Source organism: Syngnathus leptorhynchus, chromosome 16, assembly GCF_054491065.1.
Source record: "Syngnathus leptorhynchus isolate UIUO chromosome 16, UIUO_Slep, whole genome shotgun sequence".
Lineage (NCBI taxonomy): Eukaryota > Metazoa > Chordata > Actinopteri > Syngnathiformes > Syngnathidae > Syngnathus > Syngnathus leptorhynchus.
The window spans coordinates 5,973,049-5,984,889 of NC_141210.1; the positions used below are offsets into that span (position 1 = coordinate 5,973,049).

Sequence of the window (11,841 nt, forward strand, 5' to 3'; positions counted from 1 at the left end):
CTGAGCAAGAAACATTTTGTTCTCAATTGTAAAGATTACTTGAAACAATGAACAATATGAAAATTACAGGTTTTATGATGGCAACAAATTTGACTGAACTGATCAACTTTAAATTATTTGCTTTGTCTTTGAAATCAGAACATGTCACGGTATTCAACTTATTATTTTATTTTTTACTATTATCATTATCACATTTCATTCACATTCAAGTCCAATAGTCCGCTACCTTTATGACTTGTATGACCTTTTTTTTTTTTTTTACACTGTATGGATTACAGTAAAGACTCAATAGAAAGTATTTTGGTTATCAGCATGCGTTCGTTATTGCATTATGTAACTTAGGCAAACATGAGAGACATACCGCTGGCTGAGGTTTTAAGAAAGAAAAATGCTGCCAAAGAAAATATGCACATTATGTAAAGTCAAAAACAGCAATGTATCTAAAAACAAATGATCTTGTGGGAAGTTATGACATAATTAGCACAAGAGTTATAATAGCAGTATGCACTTTACACTCAGTTGAACTTAGACTACGTAACAGCACAGTTCCCCTCGTATTGACCCCACTTATCTATCAATTGATACTCAAGTTGCATAGTTAATTTTTAATAAAATTAATTTAAGTCGCGATGTATTGGTTGGCCATAGTTTTCCATTCAGAAATAAACACCACAGTTCCATTGAAGTAGGAATGTTTATAAATGATGTTGCAAATTCTTTGCAACCAATATTCAACTGAATATTTTACAAAGACTTCAAATGTATGAATGCTGTTTTTTGGGAACATTTTCTCTGGGTATAAAAACAAAGCATCCCCAAAAGGCTCAGTCGTTAGTAAGCAAAGATGGGGGTTCACCACAACTGCATGAGGAAATAGAACAATGTAACGTAATGTAACAATGTTCATGTTTACGCACCCCCCCCCCCCCTTCCAAACCCAACCTAATTCTCAGTGGTTTTGAATGGGCTCTTCAAAGTCTGCTTTAAAGTCAATTTCTTCACATGTTAACACACAAAGAGATCGAAATTACGTTTTCCACCATCCAACGGTGACGAGACACATTTCAATGTCCAATCAGATTTGAGGGCTGGCCAGAATTCAACACATGCCTGCAACTCATCTTGCTGCCTTTGGAAGTTGAAGCAGCGGTGTAGCCGACGAATCAGCCTCAGCCAATACAGGTGAGTGATTCAGATTGTAAAAATTGTAAATATGAATTTGACAAAATTATTTTCAGAAAATCCTCAGAGTTAGAAAATCTCAGTCAGACACACACACACACACACACACACACACACACACACACACACACACACACACACACACACACACACACACAGATACACACACGTTCGATCATTTATTGGATGGATATTTTCTGATTATTATTATAAATATTATTGTTGGGAAAAGTAGCTAGACAAATGGATTGCCAAACTGAATCAAAAATATTTTTTGTAATTTTCCTTAGACATTTTTAATCTAGCTTTTACCAGCTTTTGATTAAAGTTTTTGCTAGAAAAAGTAGCAACTTCCAAACTGAATCAAAAATCTTTTTTTCTAATTCTCCTTAAACTTTTTTAATCAAGTTTAACCAGCTTCTTGATGAAAGTTTTTGCCAAATGTGGGAGGACAGTAAACCGGGTGTAATTGTGTTTGCGTGATGTTTTGGGTTTGTCCATTTCCTTTCAATGAATGAGTTTACATTGAGCAACATCTGGTGGTACTTTTCATCCCACACATCAACGCTGTGTGCATCTGTGTAACATATTGACTCATGTTTCGGGAAATGAATTTCAAAAGTAACGTTTTGTTCTCCGGACCTTCACAAGCATGACTAATTTATCTCTCAGATCCGGCTTCCAACTTCCCACAGCGCACGTCTGAAGCCGGTGTGAGCCAGTTTATTGCCTCTCAACTGGAACAAACCTGCTTAGTTCGTAGACATCAACGTAGACACGGATCTAAATTGAATGGCTTCTTTGTGGAGTTACGCAAGCGCGTCCTCCATATTGAATGTGTCAACTCTGCCAGTAAACTTGCAAGTCAGTGGATTGAACTTTATAAAGCCACAAAGTTTACAAAGTTAACTTTGTAAATTCATGAATTACTCTCATTCACCCACTCAGCCACTCAATCATATTTATGAGAGAGAAATAAAAAAAAAATTAACTGTCAATCTGATAATTATGGATGTTATCATAGATTCAGTAATTAATTAACTGCAATAAGGTCAACTTGAAAATACAAAAATGTTGTTTTTGGTGCTGTTAATGTCAAATATTTAATCTGCGTCTCAATACACCAACCTTGAAACGCAAACCTGCTGTGAATTCTCTGAAAGATTAATCACAAGCATCTAGCAACTAAGTTATTTGAGAGCCATTTTTATGGGAGCAATAGTTTTGTCGTGAGCCTTTTTGTGATTGTAATATTTTGCTTAGAAATGCATTGACAAACCACAAAGTCACCAAATTCTATTCGTAGCAAACATTTTCATGTCTAAATCCACCTTACATTTTTACGTTCGTCACTTTATTCACTCTCCCTTCCCCCAGTAGATTCGACTGTATTACATCTTCTGCCCATAAAAAGAACATTATTTTTGACATAGAAGGGGATGATGTAAAAAAAATGCACAGTACACCACATTCAAAGGAAACTTTAATAACTAATAATACGAACAGAAAAAGAATCCTGCGAAGTACTTCTACGTTGCATGAGTCAGGCTTTGCGCGTTTCTCTGAGCAGCACGCAACCGCTTTCTGAGCTCTGCGCGTTCATGACGGAGACATTTGCGCGTCCGCGTTTGAAATACCAGCTTGAGCCGGTAAAGAGCTGCCAAAACAGGCAGTGAGTGCCTGGCTGCCTGCCTGCCTGCCTGCTTGCCTGACCGGCGATTAGAGATGCGGACGAAAAGATGCTGCCGCTTCCGCCACCGCCACATTTGACAATCAGATCAAATTCTTAACGCCGGTTCATGTCTCACCTGGAGTGACAAAAGCTCGAGTACGACTCCTCATTATCGACTCGAGCCAGAAAGCGATGAAGAAGAATCTGTGTTAGTTTCCCCCCAACCGGGTACAGTTCATCTATTCAACTAGTTCTCCTCCGGTCACCTCACAGCCGGTAAGTTATCTTGGCGACGATAGTTATTGGATGATCTCTGCTTTGTTACTAGTGTTCGTGTCGATTACATAGACGCAACGTATAGAGCAGTCATACAGTAATACACTAAAACCAGCGTCGAGGTGTTTTGTGGGTTCAAAAATGAAGGTACATAACTGAATATGTCAATATAAAAAGCAGAGGACAGTAAGGGCCGAGGGGCCATTCTGTAGCCTGGGTTCATGGTTAGAAACCCCTGGGATGCGGCACACTTGCATCAGCCGCCCCCCCCCAACCCACTGCACTGCGGATGTCCTGACCACATGGTATAAATTGCTTTAATGGGCGCATTCGCATAACATAAAAAAAAATAATTGGTTTTCATCTATTTTATTATATATATATATATATATATATATATATATATATATATATATATATATATATATATATATATATATATATTCAACTTTGCCCTGTTTTGGATATTTTGATGTTATCTGTGTTAATGAAGTGTTTGACGACATTTGGCTGAATGTGACATTTTGAGCCAATTTTTCATGCACATTTTGACAATGTTGCCCTGTGTTTTGCAAGTATGCTTTCAAGCCCCATGAAAGTCTTGTGTGACAAAGAAACTAATTGCTAGAGTTTCTAAGGTTTAATTGACACATTAATATCCAAAGCCGATACCTTAAGTTGTGGTGTATCAGATGGTAGTATCGGTCAGTCAAGGCTTACATTTTTCTTGTTGCATGATGGTCTTAAGTGAAACCAGATAAAGGAACAAGTTTTTGGTTAGCCTTGTCCGCCCTCGGGCAGATTTGATTTTGCTCTTTCACGCAACACTAATTATTCACATCTTTGTCGCAATGAATCATGGCCTCCATATGGAACACTTTTCAATCAAAGATTTTAGCATGGAGGATTTTATGACCAAAAACCTTTGCATGTCACAGTACCTTTAAATTCGCATAGCTTGCCCAAATAAAATGATAAACAGTAGTCATAAAATTCCATGAAATTAAATATGACAAATTTGTCTCACCAAAATCAGCTACACAGGCTTTCAGTGAAAATAAAAATTCTTCTGTTCCCCATTGCAGTCATGTTGGGTTCCAGCTGCCATGGTTTCCTGGGTCCGAATGTCTACAAAGAGGTGCCCGAAGGTGGCTGGGGCTGGGCTGTTGCTGTCGCCTTCTTTGTAGTAGAGATCTGCACCTATGGAACTCTCAAGAGCCTGGGGATCTTCCTCCAGGATTTGATGAAAGAGTTTAATGAGAGCAACACTCGGGTGTCATGGGTCATTTCTATCTCCGTCTTCATTTTCACTTTTACTGGTGAGCGGCTGGAATGCTTTGTTGCTCTCTTCCTGTTTTAAAGAAGACTAATTTCAACCACGCTCGTGCTGTTTCTTCCCTGCAGCCCCCCTGTCCACCATGTTGAGCAACCGCTTTGGCCATCGCCCTGTTGTAATGATTGGGGGCTTTCTCGTCAGCTTAGGCACCATCACCTCCGCCTTCACCAACTCCATCAATGAGATGTACATCACCGTTGGCGTAATCTCAGGTAATAGAGTTGAGCCTCATTGCTTGGCAGCCATCTCTGCATCCCCCCGGGCTGTGTGTTGTCTGTCTGGTCCATGTGACATTTACAGCGCGATGGCAGTACTGTTGCGGACATGTCTCGTTTGAAACCTTGTTTATTTGGAACCAAAGGGACTTCTAGCAGTGTCAACAGACAAATCGATTTCTTCCAGATCAAACTAGTTGAAGGTGTACTTCACTGTCTATGAAAGATGGACACAACGTCTGCCGCAAATTATGACGCAAAACATTTCCAGACAAAATACATTAACTGTAGGGATGTAATCGATTCGAAATTCCTTCGCAGATTTGTGAAATGAAATGTGGATGTGACGTTTTTATTTCATTTATTTTCTTACTTTTGTGTGTGTGTGTTTGTTTTTCGGACAGAAAGCACTGCTAGCTCTCCCACTCTGACTGCCGTGTCTCCCTTTTAACTGACCTCAACTAACTGGACCATCCCTTTTTCTCTTCTCTCCCCGTCTCTTTTTTTTGTCTTTACATGCTTTTGTCTTTCAGCTGCTGTTGTAGTAAAGCCGAACCCTCTCAAGCAACCCACCAGCTCTGACAAAGAAGTGACCTGACACCCTGACCTTTGACCCAACCCTCTAGCCATGCTGTGTTCCTACCTACCATGCGGGCCAGTGGCTGTGATGCCCCCTTTTTCTTGTCTCCTGTTTGTTTACAGGCTTTGGCTACTGTCTTACCTTCCTCCCCACCGTCACACTTCTTGCCCAGTACTTCTCCAGGCGGCGAGCCTTCATTACCTCTGCTGCTTCTTCCGGAGAATCTTTTGCCATCTTTGCATTTGCTCCAGGTGAGGATTCGGTTTTTTTTTTTTTTTTTTTTTAATCTTTGGTCACACAGTGCAGGAGTTGATAGCACACCTGCCTCACTGTCAGCAGGATTTGAATCTCTGGCCTTACTGTGTGATGTTTGCTTACCACACCACAGCCGCTCAGGATCATAAACATGACATTGTTTTCATTGATAGAGAATGGAGAGTGACCTTGGAGTTGCTTTTGTAATCGTTTTTTTTTTCCCCATGTCCACTGAGGAGCAGATTCACTAAAGAATTGTGTCACTTTTGCATTATGACTGTGGATTGAGGAAAATAATAACACATCTACCCCAAACAAAAAGAGAAATTGTCTACCTAGGATGTGAACCTTGACTCAATAGTCACTTACTAACCTCTAACTGTGTCCCTGCAGCCTTCATGAAACTGAAGCAACACATTGGATGGCGCCACTGTCTCATTGTCCTTGGGATTTTCCAATCCTGTATTATCGGTTGTGGCCTTCTTCTCCGTCCAATCATCATCCAGCCAGAGCTTGAAAAGGAGGACATTGAAATGGTGGAGGCACTCTCTTTGGAACAACTGCAGGAGGTTTATGAGCTAGAAAATGAGCAAACCAGAACCTCCATCAGTTCAGGAGTTTCCCAGAGTTCGGAGGACTCGGGTGTCACTTCCCTTTCTACTTCAAATGTGGATTTGAGGGTGGCAGGAGCTGAAATCAAGGCAGAGTGGGAGCTGCAGGACCAAGAGGGCCAGGAACTGTCATTGTCCACTCCCCCCTCCCCATTCAAGGTGGATTCTGAACCAGAAGTGTCAGTGTCAGGTCCTTCTGAACCACGCCGGACCAAACTTTTGGACTTCTCTATCCTGAAAGACGGTGCCTTCATTTGCTACTCACTCTTCGGCCTGTTTGCCACGCTGGGTTTTTTTGCTCCTCAGCTTTACATCGTTGAACTGAGTAAAAGCCGTGGCGTGGAGCCCACCATGGCGTCCTACATGCTCTCCGTGATGGCAGTGGCTGAGATCTTTGGCCGTCTGTCCATAGGCGTGTTGCTGAACAAAATCCCTTGCAGAAAGACACTGGTGCTGCTGTGGTGTGTTGTTTTTTTATGTCTGGTGCTGGTGGCCTTCACCATTGTTTGGGAATTCTGGGGCCTTGCTGTCTGCTGCGCCATCTACGGGTACTTCCTGGGCACGGTGGGCTCCACGCACATCCCCATGCTGGCTGAGGAGGACGTAGTAGGCATTGACAGAATGCCCACATCTGTGGGAGTATACGTCTTTATCCAGAGCTTTGCTGGGCTTGCCGGACCACCTGTAGGAGGTATGATGTTTTTGTTTTTGTTTTTCAGATCACAATTATGTTGTCCTTCATCGTTTGTATTTCCATCTTAAAATGTTACCTTTCTCTCTCTCCAGGTGCGTTGGTGGATATCACGAATAATTACGGTTCGGCTTTCTATTCCTGTGCTGTCGGGATGGGACTCAGTGCCGTCTGCCTGGCTCTACTTGGTCCAGTCAAGTCTGGCATGTGCCAAAAACGGAAAAGTCATCTTGTGAAGGAAGAGGAGAAACCTTTCCAGGACAATGACCTGCAGGACTTTTTGGAGGTTGATTTGGGAGTGGAGGACAGTCCTATCAAGAAGTAAATGGCGGAAGACTACACTTGTGTCATAGAAGAGCTTCAAGAGATTGAAGAAAAATATAAATTTGGCACACAGCAGGAGACCCCCCCCAATTTTCATCACCTTTTTGTTGCTGCTGCTCCTTTCCAAACTCAGGTGTCGCACTCTCTGACAAGCTTGAAGCTCACTCCTTAAGGAGACCAAAGACAGCCATGTTGAGCACATGGTTTCAAACCTTCGTGGACACATGTCCAGCTCTGCTCCTAAACCATTTTCATCAACTTCTGTAAGTCCCACCGGAAAAAGATATTTATATAGCGCCAAATCACAACAGAAGTTGTCTCAGGGCACTTTCTTCACGCTGGAGGTCTCAAACCACACTCATGAAGAGACCACCTGAATCCCGCATGACCAAGCAAGACTGCAAATCTGCCCTGCACGCACGATCCATCTCCTTGCTCATGTTAAGGCATGCCACCTGTCTGCATGACGCTTCTCATCAAGACTCAGATGGTGGTGCAGAAAATACTGAAGAATCCAAAACAGCACCTCAGGCCTTGTATTATTTTTTGGCTACCTGAGTGCATATGACGCAATCAGAATACAAAAATGTCAACTGAAATGACGTCTTGTGTTAAATGTATGCCACTTCTTCAAGTTCCAGCAATATTACTTAACTTATTTATCCATTGAATCAGGGAGCTCCCGCTCATCAAGTGTTGTTTTCAAGATTTCGCCCAAGCCTTACAAACTTCATCACCTTAATTGTTGTTTTTGCTAAAGGCATTGATTTTATCTGTCTTCTTATTTTGATCCTATTTATTTCCTTTAGAATGACCTTGTTACACGACAGCATACGTATTGAAAATGAATACGTATAAAAGTGATCATGATCTGAAATATCAGTGTTTAAAATACAGTAAAATAGCTTGTTGGGGGTTTATCACCACTCAAGGATTTTTGGGGGTGATTTTTTTTTTTTCAATGTATTTCAATGTCTCGCTTATACACCATTTTTTTTTTCCCCAAGGCTGACAAGGCTTTCTCTGTACCGCGAATACACGAGGTCCACTGGAATAGAGACCTAAATGCACTGGTACATGTTGAATGAGATGGCCATGCATGTTCTATTATGCAAATGTACAAAAGAAGTTTCTGCCAGGACAAAGATGATGCCCCTCCATTCAGATGGTAGTCTTGTGTGGTCTTCACTTAAAAGTTTAGTTCTGTGGTTTGCTGTTTACTTTTTATTTATACATATTTTCCAATGATCATTTCTTTGTTTTTAGTGCCAGTATTTTTTTTTATCGAACACGGCAGCCAGCTGCCAGTTATTATTGATGTCATTTTTTTTTTTTTTTAATAAAAAGGCATACTTGCAGAATGTTGTGGATCGGGGTTTTTATTGTTCTTTCTGTCTGAAATAATTTACACCGTAACATCAGGACATTGACAATTGTTCATTGGGCTACCATGCATGTTTTTGGATTGTAAGAGGAAACCCAAACAGGCATAGGGACAACATGCAAACTCCGGATGCACGCTAGTGCCGGAATCGAACCCACAACCTCCACACTTAAGGCGGATGTGCTTCACTGTGTCGCCCAATAAATATACATTTAATAACAATGAACCAATGGAAGATTTAAATTGGGATTCAAGATAAAATTCAGATTCTACAGATTTTTTTTTTTTTAAAGGTACGCTTAACACAATACATTTTTGAGGCAAACATTTGAAGGGTGCTTTTTCCACTACTCATAGCTCACCAAACCACAAGCAAAGTTTGGTGATGTTTTGGACTTTTCATGCATGTGTCCAAAATTACAGGCCAGAGCATTAGTTGCGTTATTGCCTATAGCTAAACCGTATCCCACAAATGACGTCAGGTCACATGACACGTTGTATACAAACTTTGCACATTTTGGATTTTTCATTTCAGTTCGTTTTTATTTTATTTTTTAAATTAAATTAGTTTTAATTATAATAATTATTATTAACATTACTTCAACATTGCAATGACAACATTTGAGCCGTGAAGCCACGTAGCTGACCACTTCAGTCGTGAGCTCACGTTTACGTATGCTGACGTCATGATACGAGGCACAAATCAAGGCACAAAACCTGAGGACGCCTCTTTTATGTTGTTTCTTCGCTATCATTTGTGTGCTGCATGGGCCCTTGAGCGAAAAGAATTAAAGTAGACGATCGCGCCAGCAGTCACATGCAGAAGGATGCCCTTCATAAGTGGCGTTATTTATACCAAATATATTTGGGGGTTTACATCGAGACAAGTGAGTTGGCGTAAGAAGACCACGTTTCCACAGCAACGAGACACCAACCGATTCAGCGCATCCGGACCTTTTCGTATCTGTTCAAAATGAATTCGAAGTAAGACAATGACCTGGACCAACAACTTGGCGTGGTCTCGCTTCTGGTTATTTTTGGGGCAATTTTTTTTTTTTGCACTTCTGTTGGTATTAAAAATAAATAATACCAATTGGTGCAAAATCAGCTCTACACTTTAGTTTACGTCGCAAAAGTTGATGTGCTGGGTTTTGTTTCCATTTCTACTAGAAATCCCAAAGATCTTACCGACGTTCAACCGGCGAAATCTGGCAAGTACAACAGTTTCTATATGAGTACAAGCCGGCGGAACATCCCGTGCGTGTGTTGCCTTCAGGGACAGTGGCAAAAACTCAGTTATTTTTCCCCACCACCTGACATGACTTGATATTTTGAGTCAAGTGATTGTTGTAAGTTCGCATATGTGTTTGTACTTTTAAAATCACAGGTGACAAAAAAGGATACCATGGAGTAAAAGGCCAGATATCTCAAATCCCTGGACTGTCCCCAGTTCTCAGCACAGTCATAGACGTGGTGAAGGTCGGGAAAAGGGTTGGAATTCTTGACACTGATTCCGACTACGTCAAGCTTGCAAAACAAGGGGGCCACAAGGGTACTGTCATCTTGATGCATTGCGCAATCTTCATTTTATATATGTGCACTTTGTCATTACTATCGACAGCAAATTAGGAGATTAGAACCAGTGCAATTCGGACCACTAATATTTTTGAACTACTTGTATGCGATTAAATCCTACTAGTAAACCCCATGTGTGATACCATTTGTATCAAATTGTATTTGATTAAAAAGATGCACACACCTAATATATATACTATAGTGTTTATCCTCCCTCCCTTTCCATAGGGCTTCTGTATTTTGATGACACAAAAGCATCCAAGCCCAACTCATTAGAAGTTGCAGATGCACTGTTGGATGGTCCAATAGAAGCTCTTGGTAACCAAAGGTGAATGTTGACACTTTTAATAACCAGTCTGTTAATTAGGGGCCTAATATGTATACTTTTTATACCATCAGGGTTATTTGCACAAAAGAGAAGAAAAGTCCAGGAGCTTCCTCACAAAGGGTACTACCTCCTTTTTGGACAGACAATATGTCTACATGGGAGAGGGATGATGGAAGCCCTCGCAAGGAGAAGGTAAATATCAATGGATGGAGATTGACCATGGCCAAATAGAATAAATGCTCCTTACAGACACATTTGAGACTTTTGTAATGTTTTGCAGAAAAAGAAGACTCCTACCAAAAAGTTGGTGCAATGGCGGCCACCCAGTCCAAATGATGTAGGAAGCAAATTCAGGAGGACGTAAGTTATTTTATTGCCACAAGAGGGCGTTGTTTCTTAACAACCATGGAGGCTGCTAACTTTGAGAGAGCAGACATTGACCCTAAAGATAATAATACGTTTCAATCTTCAGTCTGCTCCAGTGTTCTAAAAGTCACAATATATGCTGGCTGTCCTGAGGAAAATATTTGTTCCCATAGTGTATCCAACAAGAAATCCTCTCCAGTCAACATGTCAAAGCTGTTGAGTTTTGGTTACATAGATGGGGACAAACCATCTACAAATGAGACTGAGTCAAGTTAGTCAAGTTCGACATATATCATCTGGCTCACTCACAATTTAAAGTCATTTTATTCATTCGAATGCAAAAGCATTTATTTATTGTGTTGCTGCTTTTTCATATGAATCTGATACAGAGATAATAAAAAGATCAAACTGAAGCAATGTATATTTTTCTTTGTATTATTTTAGATTTTGTACATGTACTGTCCATGTAAATAGATGGTGCAAAAAAAAATCTGTGACCTGTCACGGTTTATATTAACAGTAGCAATAACAGCAATGTTAAGAAATAAAGACAGTTTAGTGATGAGCATTCTAGTTCTTTTAAGTGAACTGAATCTTTAGAATCATTAGGAAAAAATCACGGTCAAAGTGTAACGTAAAATGAAAAGTGCCGCATGTCCATTTTTCCTTTTCGACCAGACGTCCTTTATGTACTGTATAGTACCAAATAAAAATGCCGAATTTCCGCGGCAAAATGGCAGAATGGTTTAAAACCTCACCCGGTGCCCAGGCGAGGATGGTTCGAGACCCACACGGTGCAAACTTTGAGCTAAAGTTTGCTTCGTGTAAGCCAGCGGTTCATGCTTTATGAAGCGGTTCATGTAATGACGCCAAGCTACCGCAAGATGGCAGTGCCCCCATTCACTTGTATGTAACCTAGCGTAAAATAAACATGTCCATTTTTCCTTTTCGACCAGACGTCCTTTATGTACTGTACACTACCAAATAAAAAAGCCGAATTTCCCCGGCAGAATGGTTTATAACATCACCCGGAGCCCGGGCGAGCA

At 40.8% G+C, this 11,841-nt stretch overlaps 2 protein-coding genes across 2 annotated transcripts; both read left to right on the forward strand.

The window, feature by feature from the left end:
- The first annotated feature begins 2,712 nt into the window (after window positions 1-2,712).
- slc16a6b (solute carrier family 16 member 6b) lies at window positions 2,713-8,503 on the forward strand. Its single transcript, XM_085934489.1, has 6 exons — window positions 2,713-3,130; window positions 4,216-4,449; window positions 4,535-4,678; window positions 5,384-5,512; window positions 5,910-6,818; window positions 6,914-8,503. The coding sequence occupies exons 2-6, from the start codon at window positions 4,218-4,220 to the stop codon at window positions 7,141-7,143; spliced, it is 1,644 nt and encodes a 547-aa protein (XP_085790615.1). The 5' UTR covers window positions 2,713-3,130; window positions 4,216-4,217; the 3' UTR covers window positions 7,144-8,503.
- A 771-nt stretch (window positions 8,504-9,274) lies between these two features.
- On the forward strand, window positions 9,275-11,208 carry LOC147044415 (uncharacterized protein C7orf57-like). Its single transcript, XM_085934148.1, has 7 exons — window positions 9,275-9,510; window positions 9,697-9,737; window positions 9,914-10,078; window positions 10,330-10,429; window positions 10,501-10,621; window positions 10,710-10,789; window positions 10,969-11,208. Exons 1-7 carry the CDS (start codon window positions 9,500-9,502, stop codon window positions 11,069-11,071), a joined length of 621 nt encoding a protein of 206 aa, XP_085790274.1. The 5' UTR covers window positions 9,275-9,499; the 3' UTR covers window positions 11,072-11,208.
- The last annotated feature ends 633 nt before the right edge of the window (window positions 11,209-11,841 follow it).